Here is a 22,139-nt window from a genome sequence, read left to right on the forward strand (position 1 = left end):
TACAATCAAGTAGAGCAGTTCTAAAGCTTAGCACATGCTTTAAACCAGTGCTTCTCAAATAGGGGAATGTGAAGGCATTTTCAGGGATGTTTGAAATCTTAAAATCTTAACAGGGTTCCTGCAGGCAAATCTAGTGCAAATGCCATGACTGCAGCAGTACATTTATTTTTTTTCAAATTAATAACAATTGGAACATGAAAACACTTATTGTGTTTAACTGTATAACTGTGTTATAGTGACTCCTTTATTTATAAAATTGTATACCTTTATCTTGTACAATTTCACACGGATATATATTATCATTATCAACACAATTTTACAGCAGATCATCCATTTGATGAATTAAAAAAAAGTGCTTATAAATTCAGCAACAAAAATCATTAGTTGCAGTTGTCGATGCAATAAGTTAGTGTGAGCTACTGTTACATTTTATTTTTACAATAAAGAAGCAAACATCTTGATGCATAATTTTCACACTGTTAAAGGCAGAGATATAAAGCCTAGATGTACAAAAAATTTTCCTAGGGTTTCTGTATCGGAAAAATCAGTTTGTATGATTTTTTTGTTTTGTTTCCTTTTTCTTTTTTAATGTCGGAAAAACAACATATTTCTTTTCAAATTAAGAGCAAATCAACTGGAACATCCATCCACCCATTTTCTACGGCCATTTATCCTCACTAGGGTCACTGGCTTCCTGGTGCCTATCCCAGCTGTCTTGAGGCAGTACGCAGGGGGACACCCTGAACTGGTTGCCAGCCAAAAGCAGGGTATACAGGGACGAACAACCATACACGCACCCAGTCTCACCTAAGGACCATTTAGAGTGTCCAATACACCTACAGTGCATGTTTTTGGAATGCGAGAGGAAGCCGAAGTTCCTAGAGAACACCCCAGGCAGGCACGGAAACAACATGCAAACTCCACACAGGCCTGCCGGAGCAAGCTGAAATTGAACTCGGAACTGCGAACTGTGAGGCATACGTGCTAACCACTCTTCCACTGTGCTGCTGGAACATGAAACCACATATTGCTAAAATGTGTGATAGCGATTCTTTTACAAGGTCAGATTGCCCCGTTTTTGGTCCTGCTGCTCACTTGAGGGCCAATGGGCTACAAGTATACCTGCCCTATATATAAAAAAAAAAAAATACAAAATTGCTCGGGAGACTATTTTTAGCATTTCAAAATAAATTCAAATTGAAGAGTCTGCATGCAGCCTCCCAAGGAGAACGTTTGGGCTTCTCTGCACCAAAAGGTGCTTGCAGGTGATAATAGATTCTCGCCCACGCATCGCCACCACTTAGCGGTTATTTCAAAGAGTGCGCTTTGAATAACACAGCCCGAAATCTGCATAGCTGCATCAAAGTTCCCATTGTACACCCAGGTATAAGGTAGCATGACGGACACGCTGGGATCTCTGGAGCCGCCCATCGCTCAACTTCTATACAGTAGGGTGGCCAAGGCTTCCTCATTCCACTCCAAATGATGGATTCACACTGTTAGCAAGCTGAAAAGAGCAGATAGGAGCGCTAACAGATAGAGCTGGCGCTGGCACACACAAACAAACCTGACTTTTATTCCGCTGTCATAGGCGTTTTAACCATCACACATGCTTAAAAAAATATTCATCTTCAATAGCAATATTCATGACGTTATTAGAAACAGTCATTATTAAGGGCAGTGTTTTTTCCAATGATGCGCTATATGCTTTGGACTTTATGGTCGCCAAAATGAACACACTCTGCAAAAAGTATTAAGGATTTATTTCCATGGAATTCTCAATAGCATCACATGCAACTTCTATAAATTAAGGGAGTTTATTTAGTTATCAAAAAAAGCTTTAATTTTCACAAAAATTACCCTGATTAATGGCTAGCGTGGCTATCGGCACTGATATTAGCCGAATGTTGATATCAGCCTTTTTCTTCGTAATCTGAGGGCCAATAATATATATTTTACTCTTCCGGGAAATATTTCTATAAATGTTCACTTAAATTGCGTTCAAAACTGTACGAATAATAAGACATTTTAGAAATGTTAACCTTTCTATTTTGATTTAGATAACTATAGCTTGATAATGAGGCTCTTTACGTTTCCATTTAACCTTTTAAGGCACGTTGACGACCCTGGTTCACTTGAAAGAAAAATTACGTATACGTGTATTTGGAAATCTTTGAAATAGGAGTTGGAGGGTTTTTTTTGTTTGTTTTTCCGCAGCAAGGGTTCTGACTGAAAAATAAATATCGTCTCCAGGCCTAAATAGCTACCTGGGATTGAATGTCTGGATCCTGTAGATATGTATAAGTACATCTTTGGGATTCTATGAATTAAGAGCATTTTGTTGTTGTTTCTTTACGTGTTTTTCCATTTAACCGATAAATTAATATTGGGTTCAAATTACGGTTATCGGCCTCCTTGACTAATAATAATTGGTATCGTATTTGGATTGACACAGTGGCCTGTTTTTAGCACTTAGCATAAAAAAAGCAGTTTGAGCTGCTGAAAAGTGAATTCCAAAGCGCGCTTCCGAATAGATTTTAGAGTGCCTTGTTGTCTGCTGTGATTGCACGCGTGTCACCGAGAGTCAAATTTAGAAGGCGCGTTTCCTCTCACTGAAATTAGCGCGCCATCTTATTTAGTGTCTTTTCTTGTTGCCTTCCCAGGTGACAACGCTTGCAGTTTGAATTACGGCGGCTGCGCTAGCCTCTGCCTCGCCATCCCAGGAGGCCGAGTGTGTGCCTGTGCTGACAACCAGGTTCTGGAGAAGAACAATGTCACCTGCGCAGGTAGGAGGAAAATGAGACCGGCTTAAAATGGTATCCTCCCAGCGCGCCGTAATCCCTCCGTTCTGTGGGGAAAAGAGCAACTAATCGGGGCCTCTTCTCCAAATGCAAATCACTCGAGGAACATATTTATTCAGCGGCCAAATCTTCCCGCTATATTCAAATCCCTGCGGTTTGCAATGAGGTCATGACACATGATTAGCATGTTTTTTACATCATCATAGCAATGCCAATGGCGTCCACAAAACCGCTTCTTCATGGAAATCCTCCAGCTAATTTTGCCCCGCTATTGTTTTTCCCAGACGGCTCCGGCGGCGAGCAGGAAGCGCAGAGGTGTAAAAGCGAGGAGTTCCAGTGCGCCAACCGACGCTGCATCCAGAAGCGGTGGAAGTGCGACGGGGACGACGACTGCCTGGACGGCAGCGACGAGGAAAGCCATACGTGCTGTGAGCTTTGCTCAATTTGTCTCCACGCGTGCTTACATGTGCAGGAATGACAAGTAAAATGTTAGATGCCGTTAACCTTTATCCTTCTAAATGTCAGCGCTTAATATAAGGATGTTCCCCATCTGGCTTTCCTTTTATGCTGCCGGAAATGTGCTCTTCTGATTTTTTTTTTTTTTTTTTTGCGTAGATTACCCATCATCTCTTTTTTAACTTTTTAAAGGCTGGCTATTTCAAAAAAAGAAGAACCTGCAAGCCAATTTTGACTGATCATTGTCAGTTTTTCCCTCAAACCTTTTCTATGACCGATCCCATTTAAAAAAAAAAGAAAAAAAAAAGAACACAGCTGATGTGTCAATTTACATTGCTCATTATTACTCATTACTCATCAGTAGGGCATTCTGACTGTCTAATACCATTTCGAAAAAAAAAAATTAAAAAGTTGAAACGTTTTCTCAGCTCATTCCCATTTAAAAAAAAGAAAAAAAAAAGAAAAAAACATCTTTGACGTCAATTAACGTTGTTGGCACTCCTTAGTAGGGTTTCTTGTAGACATCCTTTTTTATTCAATGTTAGTGTTAGATAAGTATACACATATTTTTCTTTGTTTCTTTGTAAAGGACACATTCAGAAAAAAAATGGAAGGATACAAGGACCAGCCGCTTAAAAATGATTTGTTTTTAATGTATCAAACACCCTAAAATCTATCAAACAAGCAATTCCATATTTTTTAAATGTTGTTTGATTTTATAAACGTACATAACACATGTTGAAGGAGATTAGGCAAATTCTCAATAATTATTTTAAAATAATTGGGTGGCCAACAGCTCTGTATTCCGCTCTATGTTGTGCTAGTAAAGGGCTTGAACAATATTTTAAGGTGTACATTTAAAAAAAAACTCGTATGCACCATGCATATAAACTCTATTCAAGGGTGAACGTGTTTTAACTTTGAGACATAGCCATTCCTCTCCTTCAAATTCAACACGACAAGCCAAGATTCCCCTCCTAATCTTGATCTTTCACTTAAAATTTGTGCTGATCTCATATCCAAAGCTAAGTAACAGCACCATCTACAGGAGTTTGTTTGTCATTACAGTGCTTTACAACTCAAAATTCCAGGGATAACATGGGCGAGAGACCCTCTTCCCTGCTTACACGCTGAAAGATTGACGGACGTATCTGTCGGTGACGATAAACAGTCGGATTCCAGTAGACAAATCCAAAAAAAATGCATAGATAATAAAAGATCTCTGCTATGGAATCCTCAATTACTATCTAGCATCCAATCATTTTGATCCAGATGATAATGTGTCTTTGAATCCAATGGCATTTTATTTAACACAGCGGAGAACATCAAACCCAGTTGTGGTCCCTCAGTCGCGGTGTGAATAGCAACCTCTCCCATATTCGACCTTACTGCACGCACCAACACACTTACTGGAAACACTCCTCCAAAGCCTGACACTTGGTCAGTGGCGTCTATGCGTGATATATGATAGCAATTTGCCATATGGATGCAGAGAATAAAGAATGGTGTCTTTATGGAGGCTGTCACAAAACACAGTGTTTTATACGCTATATTGATTTGCTGGCTCGTCGTCTTCTTGCTATATTTCACTATCTGTATTTTACTCCATTTATACAGGACCGCTCGGAAAAAAAAAAGTTTGGACATTGCTGCTGAATGAGAAGGTGTTTATACTTATGCAGGCATGTCTTCTTTGCAGACAATCACTCATGTCCCATTGATCACTTCAAATGCAACAACAAGCGCTGCATTCCCAAGAAATGGCTTTGCGATGGGACAAACGACTGCGGAAGCAATGAGGATGAGGCCAACATCACATGCTCGGGTGTGTATTTTCTGCTTCCGTATATATGCAAATATGCAAATTTAATTATGATGGAAAAAAAAGTCAGAAGTGATAAATGGCTGTGCAAATAATTGCCTTATGAACACCCCGTATTGCTTAATCCTAACACATAAAGTAAACCACCATCGACTAAAACATCCATAGTTGCGTTATTCATTATTCATCCTTTCAAAGTAATCATAAATTATGTAATTATTTCCTGAAATCAATCAGGCCTGCCTAATGTTGCCGATCACGGTTGCCGTGGTGATCGTGAAGGTAGTATTGGTAGAATTTTAATTGTTTAAAAAAAAAAAAAAAATACAATATATATTACAATATAAACATATTATTAGAATTACAATATATGGTTCGTGAATCAGCGGTTTGAGCCAAGTTGCATAAAGCTGTTACCCCGAGTTACCCCACTTAGCCCCTAGAAATGTATATTTATATCAAATATAATGACATTTTGTCAACCCCAATCTTTTCCACACCGATTCTGATGAAATGATTGTCACCGGACATTTGCACAAGTACTCTTCTTTGTGTTGGCTCCATCTTCGTATTGACTGAAAATTTGTTATTAGACTGTTTTTATCAAATTGCTACATTACAGAGTGCTGCTTCCTGTATTAAAACCAAACTAGAAGAATTGTATTTGTTTTTATGGTGGAGGCTGGAATGGATTAATGACAGTTCCATTGATATCAATGTGGAAAGATGATTTGATACCCGAACATGGACGTCTTAAATTGAATGACTTAAATTTGCGTCTCAAGGCACGGCTTTAATGGCATGCTTTCAACTTTTATTCACTGGAAGTGATGTAACATGATACCATTTATTACATTAGCTCCGCCGTCCTTAACGATGCCTCTGCCGAGCAATTTATGTTTGGAGGCTCAATCAGCGCGCATTAAGCAGAAGGTGATGAATGTTCCCTCGTCATCAGCTTGACGCGTATACTCCGCATCAACGCGAGATCACTGGCGGGCCCGTCTGTGGGTGTCCACTGGCGCTGTGCGGCGCGTAGCTGTCAGCCCGTCGAGTGGCATAATTTCCCCGGGCCGTCAGACCTTCCGAGCCGCTCCTGAGTGATCGAGCGATAAAGCACAAGGCAGGCATTGACATCCCGGTGATGTAGTGATCATTAGGCTTGTTCTCTACATCCTACATTGACTTATGCAGGTTGGAATTGAATTAAGTGGGGTGGTCTTTTCCACTTTTTTTTTTTTTTTCCCCGCAGCCCACTCGTGTCAGAGTGACCAGTTTGCCTGTCAGAATGGGCGCTGCATACCTCAAGCGTGGCTATGCGACCGCGAGGATGACTGCGGGGACACGTCTGATGAAGTATCGTGCAGTAAGTCTCATGTCGGATTCTCACCTCTCAGTCAAGTGTGATTTAAACATTCCAGCTGCTACATTATGTATGTGGCCTTTTCCACTGGCGGCGCTAACAGCTTTTTAACATTCGAGAAGCTTGAATGCTAATTCAGGGCACGTTGGTTTATTGTACTGAAATGCCTCCGTAATGTAACAGAACTGAATGTGACAGGAGGTGAAACATTACATCGCCAGCTAATCGATTATCAAATTGCAGCGGATCCCCGATTCACAATGTCCCTGCCTTATGTTTTTTTTTTTTTTCACTTTACGAAGTGGATTGCGCATCTCCTCTTTATGGCATTTCTCCCGCTTTACAACATCAACAACTGTCACGACCTTAGGGGCTGGCTGTGTTTGTTTTGCCTCCCTCTTCAGGCGTTTTTACGTAATTGCTTGTACTTTCTGGTCGCATCAAACTGCCTGCGTCACTAAGATGCTGCTCTGCTTTTGGTCAGCCTCACAGGATCAAACTTAAACTTACTTAACTTATATGCTAAAAAATTTGTTTTACTAGGGGTTGGAATTTTTGACACTCACATGATTCAATTCTGATTTTTGGGTCCACGAATTGAATCAGAATGAGTTTTTGATTCAAACAATTTTGGAGTTGAAAGTATTGTATTGAATTGATTCCGTTGAAAATAATTTCCGCCTTGTAAGAAAGAATAACAAAAGGAGACAAATTGTCATTTAATTTTTTTTTTTTTACATATACTGTATTATGCTTTGATGGGTTTTGATTTTCCACACAGCATTTGGACAGTCCCTACTCTTTTAAGCTAGCTATAAATTGTATAAGTTTGATGGTGAAACAAACAAAAAATATGCATCCGGTTGAACAAGATACGTTGTAAATTTACATGAAATTTAAAATCATCAAAATATGACTATACTAAGCATGTTCAAATGAGTTTGCCGGTCGAAAATGTTTACTCCACATTTGCAGCGCCGCACTTTTGCGAGGATCACAAGATGAGTCAGACAATTCTTTTTCTTCTGCCTCTCAATTATTTTGAATATGAAAGACACACAAGCTCGCTCCACGACTATAGCACCAACAACCGAAATAAGTCATTTTCAAACCTCGTCTGGTAACCACACACACACTATATGTGTCATCACTCAGTGTGAAATCGCAGCGTGATTTTGGCGCTCGCATACAAAGTCTGTGGAAGCTCCGTCACGGGTTCAGCGGGCAGGTCACCCCGCAGCGTGACGCTTTACGCTCCATCAAAGCGCCCGGCGGGTTGCGAAAAACAGGATCCCGACTATTAAAGCAAATGACGTCTTCATCCGAATGTCGATTGCCAGAGATCCAACGTGGGTGTCCGCGCGTCACCACTGATGGTCCCGCACGTTTGTTTGGACACGCGTCTGATCCGATTTGACGACATCAATTCCGAAGGAGACGAGAGAAAGAGAGCCCGGCTTGCTTACATTGATCCGTGTTGAGTGTCAGACAGATGACGTCCGGACCAATTTGGGGTTAAAAGGGAGACAACCACAAGCAAAGGGAGGATGGATTCGGTACCTTGGAGACTACCTGCTCCACTACTCACTCGCTTTGATATATTTAGAATGCGTTCTCCGTGGCCACAACATTATTCACATTAAACAGTTTTTTTGTTGTTTTTTTTAACTGCACTGCACCATACTGTGAGCTCTTTTTAATAGCGTCCCTATTCATGCAATGTTAATAATGCATTCTACAGCCCTGCAAACTACAAGAACCATCAGTCAACTGAACAGATAACAAAGCTAACTTAAAGGCATACTAAACATCTTTAGTAATTTTCAGTGGTATTTATGGCCATTTCGCCTATATGGAGTTTGAACTACTTTGGTTTTTGTGAACATTTAATACCTTCGTCTTCGGCTTTAAATTTGGAGATTAATTAATAATAACTGTTAACTCAATTTTATTTACTTCCTGTGGCAGCTAAATTCTGCTAATTTTGCATTTAATCGCAGAGGCAAAGTCACTGGCACAAAGAGAGATGTTCATGTAGTCTCACTTCCAAAAGTTGCTTGACTGCTGGGAGAATTTTCAGATTTCTTCCTTTGTGATATTACATTAGTTTCAAGATTTCACTATGGTAAATATCTGATGCAAGCGTCATGTTAAATAGACTTGGCAGTGCCGCTGACATCACACGTTCAAGGATCTGATAGCAACCGATCATGACGCGATTGGTTGTTAGTCGAAACTTGGGTACGTGTCATGTCATTTTTAGTTGATAGCAAGTGGAAACGTGTTTTTAAAGATCTGCCACTGACAGCTTTAGACATTAAAGATCAATTTTGCTGGCTAGAACAACATGTCTGAGCCTCTTTTGTTCAAAAGTGGTCAGCGGAAATATTAGCTGTCGGTTTAGATTTTTTTTATGTCTTTTAAACTCCATTCGTAAGGTAATATAAAGTGTTGCTAATAATCTAGCATCTAGTGTTGTTTTCTAAAGCTACTGAAAATTTTATTTAATAATTAAGTATTCAGATGAAAACCAAAAATATCTATTTTTGCTGGGATAAAGGACCATTTTGAAGGCAGAAGACAGTAAAACACATTTCCGCTTAATAAAGTTCCCTTTTTTTAAATTATTTTTAGACATTGTTCAGCCATATAAGGTCTGAAAAGCAATGAAGCTATTTTGCTATCCAAAAATATTATTTCGATATTAGAAAAATAACCACCCATTTCAAGTGGGGGCAATAGCAATTTTGCTGGCTAAAACCTACCCATCTTTATTCAAAAGTAAAAACATAAACTGTCAGTTTAGTCTTTAACATCTTTAAGCTCCATTTGCAAAGTGATTTGACAGCAATCGCCAGACTACATGTTGTCGTTGAGTGCTGCTAGCCGCTAACTCTCTACCATCTAATGCTGCTTGCCGCTGCTAGCACTGATAGCTGCTAACGTAGGTGTAGCCACTAATTGCTAATAATGGAATGGCCTTTCAACATGTTTACTTTTCTGGAATATATCTAACAATATATAATAATGTCTATTACATAACATAACAGAGGATAGTCATCCGCCCCTCAGATATGTACTGAAAAATTCTTCCAAAAGCGTGCATTTTTGATTGTCACCGGCACACATTACTGCATTCATTTAAGATTTTTCAAGATGAATTATTAATGTCGGTTCTTTGGAGCAAGAAAGCAACATGATGGCATCTGTTTTGAGGGGTGTTGCTGAACACTCTGCTGTCATGTCTCAATAGTATTCAATAAGAAAGAAAAAAATGTAGTCAGTCGTCCGGGTTAGTCTTAGAAAACTCACTTATGATGAATAAATGAAATACACTGAGAAATTATTTAGAGAGCAAAGTTTAACTATTCAAAAGCCTTTTAATTAAATACATAATGTTCCCCTGCTCTACAGCAGTTCATCTACCTTGGCCATGCCACATGGCCATTTTTTTTCTTTTTTTCAATGTGTACAAGCTAAACATCATATCCTTCTGCTAAACATCATATCCTTCTGAGACCAAGCCTATTCATGCGTGTCCATTTTGTCTCGGCAAAGTCAACCGCATCCCGACCAATTGACTGAGAGACTTTGATGGTTCTCAGGAGGATTTGGTGTTCCACAGAGTTCCATTTCAGGGCCCCTACAAAGCACACTATGGCTTAGTACTGTACACAAGCTCCAATAAGTCAAACGATATAGATCAAAAAGAAATGTCCACGACAATGGACATTTGAATCGACTGGATTTCAGAAAGATATATATACTGTACACTGTATATAATCTCGACTTTGAGCAACGTGCCCTATTAGGACAAGCTATCGTCATGTTCGCCATTTTCTCATGTTTTTGTCATATGTCATGAGATGTTCAGTCAATGTTTATATTTTATGTAACACAGTAAATCAAATCAAAGGATATATACAAAAATGTTTTCTTTCGGAGCAGTGGCGGTGTTTTAAGAAAACAGCTTTTCACACAAATTATCTGTGTGAAATTTCAGCTGCCTGTGTCTTCTTTCAGTGTTTTACCTTTGATGTGAAATTCCTTTGCTGTAAAAATCAAACGATTGGACAAAATACCACACATATTCACATGCTAACTGATTATGACCAAAAAATGGAACGTTTCCCTTTCAGAAATGAGAAAAAGAAATTATAACAACATGTACAAAATGGCCTCGAGTTTCGCCATAGTCCCAGTGACTGTTTAGCAACATATACATTGTACTTAAACTATTGAAAGGTTGGAGATTTTTCTTGAATCGGCTTTAGAATGCAGTGAGCAATTGTTGCCAAGCTTGGCGGCGGACCGATTGGCCTCCGACTCCCTTTGGTGCATTTTAAGCCGCTTGGAAACATCGTCACAAACAGCCAGGGTGTTGGCAATAATTGAAGTTCATGCTTGGCTTCCTTCAATCATAATCAAGCTGGGCAGGAAAACAGATTCTCTCGCTCGCTTGCTTGTTGTCTCAACTTCCTCAGGCATTACTCCCCTCCAGGCACTCCACTGTGCAGCTTGGCTGGAGCTTCGCTGGGTCTGAGAAGAAGACCTCAAGCGCACTTGCGCTTTCCTTCAAAATGGAAGCCAACGGAGATTTTGTTTGTCAGGAGTTTAAGAGTTGTCACACACTGTCGCACATTGAGCTCTTTGTTCATGGCAACCTGACATTATTTATGGATGTCGGCGTTTCATTTTTAGCCAGGCACGCTGTTTACTTGAAACCTTCATTATTTATGGATGTCTTCTGCTTCATTTTTAATGAATGTTAAATCCTATCCACCCATTGTCTGTCCAATGACTATTTGGTATACATGACAAAGAAGAATAAAATATATATATATATATATATATATATATATATATATATATATATATATATATATATATATATATATATATGTCTCTTGAGGCACGTTCCTGTTTACCTGTTTAGTGAACATTTAAATCCTTAAAGTCCATAAATGGTCCCATGTACAAAAGTCTTGAAACAAATATATATATTTTTTTTTTACTTTCAACATATCTTTTCAATAACTTCGAGTCCAACTTAAGATTGTAGCACACATTATTCTATTTTTTTTCTTACATTTTTATGCTTATTGAAAGTATAAATACAAAATATGTATTGTTTTCCACTAAAAAGGTGTCAAGAAGAAAGAAAGAAAGAAAGACATTTTGATAATTGTATTAGTGCCTTTGGTAGATTGATAATTCATAACACCAATGAAGAACTTAATGTATTTTTATTGGACCAATAACAGTGTTTTAAAAAAACAAAAAAAAAACAAAACAAAAAAACAAAAAACAACAAAAAAATTGACTAGGGACCATGAATGGTCTACATTATATTTTTTCTTTTTTTTTAATGATGAGCTAATATTTGTTTCCAATACGTATATTAAATATTTTCAGTATTATCAAATCTAACAATACATAAATTTGCACTATAGTCCCTAAGGACCAGGAATGGTCCCCATTATTAAGTCCCCATTAAGTGTTACAACAAAGATTTAGTTTCTTTTACAAATCATTTTTTTCAACATCAGCTCTAGCAACAGATATATTGTTTGTAATATATTTTTATGCTGTTTTTGTCAGAACAACCACTGTGTGTTTTCAATGAACAAACACAAAATATCCCCCCCATAAATGGTCAGTACATATTACAGTCAAGAGAAGCACATGCTAACAAATCAATTCCAATCTAGAATTGCGTTTCATTCCGAAGTCAATAAAGGTTTCGACATCCTGTAAGGATATCTTAATCATACCGAGGTCTTATCTCAACGTCTGAAAAGAGAACAATCTCTGTCGGGAATAGAAATGTCAGGAAAGAAGAAGAATCCATATTTCTGTAGGTAAGATAGAATTGAAGTCTCCTGGAATGAGACGCGGGCAGAGGACAAACGTTGACGTGGTTGCCGCCTGATCCGGCCAGTTTTGCTTCTATGTTTTAAACATTGTAGAAAAAATACCATCTTTCAACTGGATCATTTGACTTAAAAAGAACTTTAAACAAATGAAAGTGGAGTTCCATTTTAGGTTTGTATGGAAAATAGCCTTTTTTTTGTGTTTCAACAGCTTTTCCCACTTGTGAGACCCTCACGCAGTTCACCTGCTCCAACGGACGATGCATCAGTGAGAAGTGGCGCTGTGACTCAGGTTTGGAGAAGACATTTTTAAAACAAGACCGTCACTTCTTTCCCTCAACATTGACCGAAGTCATTTTTCATCAAAACGCCCAGACGACGACTGCGGCGATGGCAGTGATGAAGTGGGCTGCGCCAAGTCCTGCTCCAACAACCAGTTCCAGTGCACCAGTGGCCGCTGCATCCCAGATCACTGGGCCTGTGATGGCGATAACGACTGTGGAGACTTCAGTGATGAGAACACCACCTGTCGGGGTGGATCAGCTGGTAAGAATTTAATCAAATTGCAGGTCTTAGCTAGCTAGCTAGCAAGCTATGCCAGTGTGAGGTTTTCTGCATTCATGTCAGCTATAATCCAGCATATTTCCAAAATTTAGTTGCTTATGTGGGAATTCAAACATATTGATTCATGTCAACACATATACAGTAAATTTGCAATGTGTATTGAACTTGGTCGATGTGATGACACAAGAACTTGCGCATCTATGCTAGCTATGCCAATGGCCTGGAAATACATCTTCTCATCACATATTGTGCTGGTTAGGCAGCTTTAGAGTGCCTCAGTGTTGGCCTTGAGTGCGCCCATGTCTCGATTTAAGTCAGGCATGTAGATCAAGGCTAGCGTGGCCAATTTAGAGCGCTCGCTGTCACCGGCGGCTTCAAATGGGAATTCCTCAGCCACCTCAATGAAAAATAAAGGGTAAAAAAATAACGGACAGATGGATCGGCTAGCTCTGTTATTCGAATTTGACAATCAATTATTTAAAAAAAAATCCTTAGCTTGACAGTATTAATTTTTCTGTGCAAGCCATGACTTTTAATGATGGGCTTTTTTTCTTTTATCCATTTTAGCGCGCTAATTGTGTTTTGGCAATTCACGGCAATGCATAAATTCTGTTGTAATTACGAGTTCAGCAATGAATCATCTTAATTTGAATAACGTTGTTTTAACACTCATGTGTGACTAATCTTATCTAGTCGCTGTTCTGGGGGAACTTCGACATCGGGAGCTGAATCATTTAATCTAATTAATTCAGGGGGGGAAAAAAACAACTAATGCACCCTCACAGCTCACTTGCTTGTCATTGGAATATGGCGACTATTCATCAAACCATTTTTCTGATGCTTGCGGCTCTGCTTTTACTTTGAGCACAAAGGAATGAGTCAGCCTGAGCTTTGACTCGGCTGAACAGGACTTTTGGGTTTTGAGTCTGGAGCATTGAGTTGTCAGCTCCACCTGATTCTCCAACATGCTTGTTTAGTTTTGAACAGAGCAGCCGTTTCTTTTGCTCTTACAATCATGAAATAATTTATGAAATATATCTGTCTTTTTAACCTTTTGAAACACATTTTGGGAGACCCTTGCTCATGGTATACAGTGAGTTGTAGACATAGGTGGAGCTTATGTCAACTTTCACTGTCAACAAAAATAATAATCGCGTTGCTAGAGCAGCAGTTATCAAATATTTTGTCATTCAGATAGCCTGAAACCCAAATAGACAACCTGGGCCTTTACCATTACTATCAATTTGTGAAAAAAATGTTACATTGACCATTGGTGGTCATATGGAGTTTTTGGCATATGGCGTATAAAGTTTCCAAATGTGGACTGTTTTATTTCAGAAAACAAGCAAGTCAAGAAGTGCCTTGCCTTAGCTGTAAATACTGTACAAATACGTGAGCAATAAAACACGCCCCCCTAGGATGATTCTGTGGCCCGCGACTGTATTTCGGAGCTGTGATGCGATCCAATCAATAGTTGAGTGACTTTCCTTTCAGCCCTGCCAACTGTGATTGAGTGCAGTGGGGAAGAATTCCACTGTGTCACAGATGGGACTTGCATCCCCGAGCGCTGGCGATGTGACGGCGACAAGGATTGCGAAGACGGCAGCGACGAGAAAGATTGCGAAGGCACCAAAAGGATGTGCGACCCCAAAGCCAAGTTTACCTGCAAAGATACAGGTAATGTAAAAAAAATATATATTATAATATTAATGGCAGCATAATTCATGTTTTGCCCAAAAAAAAAAAATGGCAGCAAAAATCATCAACTTAATCCTGTTATAATATGTAAAAAAGTGTCTGCCTACCCCCAGGTGTGCATGCATCATACGTCCATTTGAGAACCACTTGCATAAGCTATTCAGTTGTCATTTGTTTTGTTCAATCTTGTATTTGGATCTTGGGCCTTATTTGTATTATCGCACATTTTTGCTGTATTCATAAAATGATGGCAAATAGAGGCTGAAAAGGGGTTTAATAAAAGACACTACATTTTCTGTTGATTTCACTATTTCATCATTGATTTCTCTTCAACAACCCTTCTGTGGGGAGCTTCGATTACCACAGAGACGCCATGCAAACAAAGGTGAGGTATTTCAACAGATTCTGACAGAAACACGCAAGCAGACGAAGTAAATTATTGACTCATTTTAAAATAAGCAATGTCGAGCTGAGAACATGAAAACATAATTCAATGAGACTAGTTTACTTACATTCTAACATAACGAACATAACGGTCTGAAAATGGTCTAACCGGATTTTTGGATCAATTTCACCCAAGTTGTTGTATTGTTTAGCACAAAAAATGTGATTTTTTTTTTTTTCTTATATAACAGTCAACAAAATATGAACCGTACATTGTCTGGTTTTGACCCAAAATTTGGTTCTTTTGGATCCAACTGCCGGGTATAAAATTTCAACAGGGTTTCCACAGGTCACAGCAAACCTAATTTAATGCATTTGCCGCCGTGAGAGAAACAATACATATTTATTTTCAAATTAAGAGGAAATTAATTGGAACATGAAGCATCTTATTGGAAAACTATGTTTTAGTGTTGCACATTATCATTAGGGAGGCAATGAAAAGCCAGAAATAAAACAGATGATGTTATGACCTCCATATTATGGCTCTGCTGAAAAATATACACATAGAAAACCACTACAAATGTATTTCCAAAGTTTAATGAATCAGAGACTGATGGTTAAACAGTTTGTTTTAAGTCTCGTTAATTTTTTATATGAGCAATATTATTTTGCTCTAGTTATGGGGTACTTACTTCAAAAAATATATATATTTCAAGGGGGTACGTCGGTAAAAAAAATATCTTGAGAAAGACTGTTTTAGAGAAGTGGTTCTCAAATGAAGGTACATGAACACACTTCATGTGAAATCTTGTATCAGCATGTTTAATTTAATGCATTCTATTATCATGACAGACACTTTACATTTTTTATTTTTAAATTGAGAGCAAATGGATTAGCACATGAAGCAGTTCATTACTGAATTGTCTTATAGTGATATTTTGTTGCATGTTGTATGCCTCTTCTTTTTTTGTCAAATCCATTCAATTGTGCATTGTCATTAATGACGCAATTTTCTGACAGCGATGTTGCACATCATCTCCTATGTAGCTTCATCCAAAAAGTGATTTGATCAGAGAAAAAAAATATTCATGCTTATGTTTTTTTTTTTCCCCAGAAAAAGTTTTTTTGTGCCGCCCACTCCATGAATAATGATGTTTTTGTATTCTACAATTTATTTCACTCCCCTTTTATTCATCCCGTGTTCTTTTTTGTAAACAAGCCATGCATGTTTTTTATCATTTTTCTTCCAAGGTCATCTTGTTCACGCTACCGCCATGTTGTATTATTGTATATTTCAACCTACAGCCTTGTAGTTTCTCCTGCTTCTGCGCGGGCATCACAGCAGGCGCCAAACATACGGAGGCCTCGCTCCAACACCGATATACAATTTTTATTTATTTATTTTCCGAGCTTCCCAGTCAATATCGACAAATGTACACACGCACGCACAATGACATCCTCAGCTGTCGCTTCATCCTCCCACACGCGCTCATCTGGCACCAATAATAAACCCAATGTGGTGACTTTGAAGTCAAATCTGTAAATTGGAATATGCCGCGATACCGCACCGGCAACAAAAAATGATGAGGCATGCTGGCATCTATGATGTTTTTTTTTTTTTTTCTTTGCTCGCCTCATTCTGTTCGTACTTCCACCTACTTCCTTCCAATAAGCTCAATAAGAAGCAGCGGAAATGATGGACACAAGTTGCTTAACTTCATAGTTGCTGTTTGAGGACCCACGGCATTCGCTTGCCTTGAAGTAAAAAAATTCAAACTGCAGTATGTTCCCGTTGTGATTTTTTTTTTTTTTTTTTTTCCAGCCGAGTGGCACCTAATCGGCACAAACAATTTTGGATGAAAAAAAATGATTTATAGGGTCTGTTTCATGCTGTTTTCAACTGTTTGCAGTTAACTATAGGCATGTTTTTTCGTGATTTTTTTTTTGCTTTGTTTTGTACATAAAGAAACAATGTACCAAAAACCCAAGGATTTTTTTTTCCTACAATTTTTTTTCCATAGCTCCGGGAACTCCCATTTTGAATAAAAAAAAAAAAATACAAACACATTTCTGATTTATTCTGTATTTCACCCTTCAAATCATTGATTTTCATAAAAAATAAGGTTGAAAAATGTACTGACATGGCTTCACTATTTATGTCACAGGTGTCGAATTCCAGTCCTCGAGGGCCGGTATCCTTCATGTTTTCAAACCTTTTCCATCAAAAACACCTGATTCAAATGTTTGGGATCATTTTGGAGCTCCTGCAGAGCTTGCTAATGAACTAATCATTTGAATCAGGTGTGTTTGGGAAAGAAAACCGGAAAACATGCTGGATGCCGACCCTCGAGGACTAGAGTTCAACACCTATGATTTATGTCATAGCTTTTATTTTTTTCATCCTTTTCTCACCCCCCTGTAAAATTTGCATATTCACAAAGTGATCGCCACTTATTGGCCCACTGCCACATGTGATTATATATTACCTTCGCCACATTGGTGATTTAACTATTAAAGTGTGGCAACAGAGGTCTTGATTGGTAAAGAAAGCAATATTTTAAGGTTTGATAAATGTTTGATGTTCCAATTGTTTTTGTCTAGCCCTGTATTTGCCCCAAACCGTTTCACCCGCAACCGCAGTAGCCAATTTTAATGAGGCGGCTCGGTAGCGCGGCGGTTAGCATGTCCGCTTCACAGTTCAGGGACCCGCGTTCAAATCCACTTCAGCCTTCCCGTGTGGAGTTTGCATGTTTTCCCCCAGCCTGAGTGGATTCTCTCAGATTCTGGCTTCCTCCCACACTGGACAATGTCCTTCGCTGTGATTGGCTGTGTGAATGCCACCACCATTTTGGGAATAGATGTCTCATATCCGTGTTGTTAACATTGAAGAATCCTCAATGGTGTAGTATGTAAGCGGTCCGGATCTTTCTTTCCAGGCAAGTGCATCACCAAGAGCTGGGTATGTGACGGCGACATCGACTGTGAGGATCGCTCGGACGAGGAGTCCTGCGAGTCGGCTATCTGTAAACCGCCAAAGTATCACTGCGCCAACGACACTTCCATCTGCTTGACGCCCGACAAGATCTGCAACAGCAAAGTGGACTGTGCCGACCGCTCCGACGAAGGACCCATATGCGGTAATATCGGATTATTTGAGCTAGTGCTTGAAAAATGAAGCTTCATGAAGCATTTGGGTTATTTTTTTTAAATCCTTTAGATCGAGGTCTTGGTTGAAAGGTAAAGGCTAGGGCAATGGGAACATGTTAAATTTCCATGGCATCTTTAAACCAAGAGTGCAATTTAAGGTGCAAAACGATATAAGTGCTTCATGAGGCTTCGTTTTCATTTTCCCATCACACTTTCCCACAACAAGTGACACATTTGAATTGCAGTCAATGACGTTTGCGCGATTGGATGATAAGGTGACATCTATAGGACATTTTTGGTGCCACGGGACACGAAACATGATGTGAGACAGCCAATCAGTTTCAGGAAGGTCAAAACAGGAAACGGAAATATAGTGTGACCTAACAGATTAAAAGCACCTATATACAGTAAGACATAACTGAAGTAGTAACTGGTCATGACAGTTGTCGATTTTATTATAAAGCAGGATAAATGCCTTAAAGAGAGGACGAAAAAACTCAGTATTCCACATTGTATTCCACATCGTAACGTGAAAAAAACGTAAGCCAGGGACGCTGTAACCCAGAGGTCCACTGTGTACATTATACACACACACATATATATATATATATATATATATATATATATATATATATATATATATGGGCACCGGGTCAAAATGGCTATCGACCCCGATCCAGAAAAATCACAGCAAAAAACTAGCTGATTACACTCCTCATTTTTTTTTTTTTTTTTTTGCCGAGCCGCCCCAGTATGCAACATCAATGGGTTGACATTAGAAATGAAAAGCAAATAAATACATAAGGAGGCGAGGAGAGGAATTTCTCAAGTTTGGCCTTTGAAAGTGTGTTCGCGTTGGATTTGGTTTGACAAGAATCTGACTGCATGCTGAGCGCATCCCGCCAGTTGGAGGTGGGTGTGAACCTGACCTTTGAAGTTTTCACTTTAACTTTGCAGAAACTTCAGCCGTAAAACAGCTTGAATCCATTTCAAATTGTCAACAACTTTCGGACCTTTGCTGCGGTTCCTTTGGTTCTTTTTGGCTTCAATGGACATTTAAATCTCCTTGGGGGTTATTTGTCTGGTATGCAGATATATTCCTTTTTTTTTTTTCCCAAACTGTCAAAATGCAGCTTTCAAAGGTAGGATAGCCGAATGTTTATTTCTAATGTTCTTGGGAAAAGAACCTAGAAAATGGAATAGTCGCAGAAGAAGTTGCGTGTGAATGCCGAAAGTTATCTGTGGAACGTTGAATGAAAATATGTGAACTGATGTGAGATTCTTTGGAGTCAAATTGAAAAGTATGTAATGTGAAAACTAACTACGTAGTTAATAATTAGCTGTGTCTAATATTCAGTGGATAAATTCGATCCCGTCCCATGACTTCCTACTATACCTAAAGCAGTAGTTTTAAAGAGGTATTTTCTGTCGTTTTGAGTGATGAATGATGAATCATTAAAACGCATTTTTGATCTGAAATTAAATATATTGGATAAATATAAAATTGTATCGAACCTTCTTGGTGAAACCAGTTAACACTTAGATTTGTAAGTGTGAGGCGGGATTGGGACCACCAACTCTTTAATAATAGTGGGCAATTCCAAAATAATTGAGTACATGCAATGATGTTTGATTGTGTTAAAATTGTGGAATGCTAGAATAGAAAAAATTATATCCTACCCATTATAAATGAATGTGGACATTTCTAATGCAAAATATTCAACTGTGGGACAACATTATTTATGTTGAGTGACAAATATAGCATCCTGTTTGGCGTGAATTTTTCGAGTATTTTCAATTTAGAATTGTGAAAATTATGTGGCAATAAAAATGGGGAAAAAGTTTAGGAGCATTTTAGGTATATATCGTAAGTCAATATATAAAATAAGTAAATCGGAATACAGTGTGAAAAAGCATTCACACAATGAAACTGTAAATGCAATATGTATCGAATATCGATGAGGGTGTAACAACAAAAGCAGAATTTATGATGTTCTTTGATTTTAAAATATGCACGGACATTGAATCAAACCAAAATGTTCAATTTTGAAAATATGGGTAAGGGTCAGTAGTAGCGGACCATTTGGTTAAAACGCAAATTTGACAGCGGCGCAAGAAAAGGATGAAAAAACAAGTTGAGAGCCAGAGGTCATGTCCACAGCGCCAGTTCATTTCTAGTGCTATTTTCTACAAAATTCGCTTCACATCAGCATGTTCCATGAACTTGTTTGCATCATCTAAACTACATTTCAAAAATACGCTGCTTTCTGCCTGCCCGTCAATTTCCCAGCTTATCTTTTGCAGGGTTGCAAAGAGGCGGAACCTGTCACAAATGACACGTGGCGAGAGGCGCCGTGCACGCCCGGACAGATTGCTCTTAAATTGCCGGGCTGACACGCGGAGACAGACAACCATTCATTCACTTTTGCACTCTCGCCGATTACTGTTTTGTCCACCAGCCATCCCGCTGTTAATGATGCTGTCTGGGAGACATCCCAATAATACGATGAAAGATGCTTGCATAGATGGACATTATCCCAATAATCAATAGATCTATTTTATACACTGCCTATCCTAATTAGGCTAGCGAGCCAGAGACAGCTCATTTTGAATTGGTTGCAAGTCGACAAATAGGCAAAAAAAAAAGAAGTTCACGCTCAGCTGACACCACAGTTTTTTGGTCATAATTGAGGAAGTTGGTGTCCCACTTGTCTGCTCTTCTCCCTAAATAAAATGAAATTTGTAAACGACTCGATAGCTCAGTCTGATTGCATAATGCTGATGCTAATTAGCACCGATGCTTTCATTTTTTAAACATTTACACGATGCCGTGACTACAGACGAAGAAAACCTAAGCGTGCTCGCGGTCATACGTTCTTTATCATCTGCGTAGATCATCTGATATATTGCTGTACACATAAGCTGTGAGAGGTGTTGAGATATCGCTGTGATTTAGTATGAATCACCTGTAATTCAATCACCACAACAAACAGATGTTAGAATGAAATATTGGCTGTTAGAAATAAATATGTGGCTTTTTCTTCAATTGTTATGGAGCCAGTGTCCTCACCGTTTATATGAAACAATATATTGTTTGACATCCATTTTCATCAGTGCCGGTTTGAGCGTCTAGCGTCCGTCACCGCAGTTGTTGGATCCCGAAGAAAAAGGGCAGACAATGTGGAAACACTCCGGGTTAATGATCAGCAAGTGTTTGTCCAAGTGCCATACGAAGGGAAGAATGAGATCTCATGTGGCTCACACTCTCCCTCTAATCTCTCCAAATGACCAGCGTAAACACGGACTTTCATTTTCTCCAGCAGCGCTCGCCTAGCCTCAGGGGTGCTCTTTAGGACCCTCGAGTGCTTGCATTATCTTAGCTGAGAAAAGAACCTTTTCCCTCAAAGTCAATTAGGTTGTGCTCGGGGAGACCTTCAGGGTCTTTTTTTTTTTTTTTTTTGCACCAGATGACCAGATCTCACATCCACCATGAGCTATTGTGACCGCACTCTACTCAATTTTCCCACACTTTCGACAGCACCAGCTCTTCCTTTCCGAAACAATGGTCGGCTTTTAAGGAAACGAATTATACATAGAAATACTGGAGGAGAATAAATGTCATTAATGATGTAGTCCAGCGTTTTCTTTTCAAATTAAGAGCAAATTAACTGGAGCATGGAAAACTCATTGCAAAACTGTGACATGGCAACACTGTATGCTTTTATTGTGGTAAAATTTATACAGATGCTAATTGTCGTAAGTGACGCAATTTTCCAGCAGAGAAGATGCTGAGATTGAACTGCTGAATATTATATGCCTAGACATACCACTACAGTTCCACTGTTTAATAAATCAGACAGCGGTGGCACAGAATTCTGTACTTGGCTGAGAAAAAAATTCATATAGGGTACATCAGTTTTAAAAAAAAAGGTTCAAATTCACTGTTTAAGAGCAGTGGTTCTCAAATGGGGATGCATGTACCCACAGGAGTGCATGAACTTTAAACAGGATTTCTGCAGGTATCAGCATAT

The 22,139-nt window shown here is 38.9% G+C and overlaps 1 protein-coding gene across 1 annotated transcript in view; it reads left to right on the forward strand.

The window, feature by feature from the left end:
• LOC148423597 (low-density lipoprotein receptor-related protein 1B-like) overlaps positions 1-22,139 on the forward strand; it is a 247,169-nt gene that overhangs the window by 122,407 nt on the left and 102,623 nt on the right. Inside the window, exons 16-23 of the mRNA XM_088415013.1 lie at positions 2,664-2,786; positions 3,086-3,229; positions 4,957-5,082; positions 6,332-6,445; positions 12,527-12,607; positions 12,691-12,861; positions 14,374-14,556; positions 17,898-18,098. Of these exons, the coding sequence (XP_088271139.1) occupies positions 2,664-2,786; positions 3,086-3,229; positions 4,957-5,082; positions 6,332-6,445; positions 12,527-12,607; positions 12,691-12,861; positions 14,374-14,556; positions 17,898-18,098 (1,143 nt within the window). The remainder of the gene's footprint in view (positions 1-2,663; positions 2,787-3,085; positions 3,230-4,956; positions 5,083-6,331; positions 6,446-12,526; positions 12,608-12,690; positions 12,862-14,373; positions 14,557-17,897; positions 18,099-22,139) is intronic.

This window comes from Hippichthys cyanospilos, chromosome 5 (genome assembly GCF_059441005.1).
Source record: "Hippichthys cyanospilos isolate Australia breed blue-spotted pipefish chromosome 5, RoL_Hcya_1.0, whole genome shotgun sequence".
Lineage (NCBI taxonomy): Eukaryota > Metazoa > Chordata > Actinopteri > Syngnathiformes > Syngnathidae > Hippichthys > Hippichthys cyanospilos.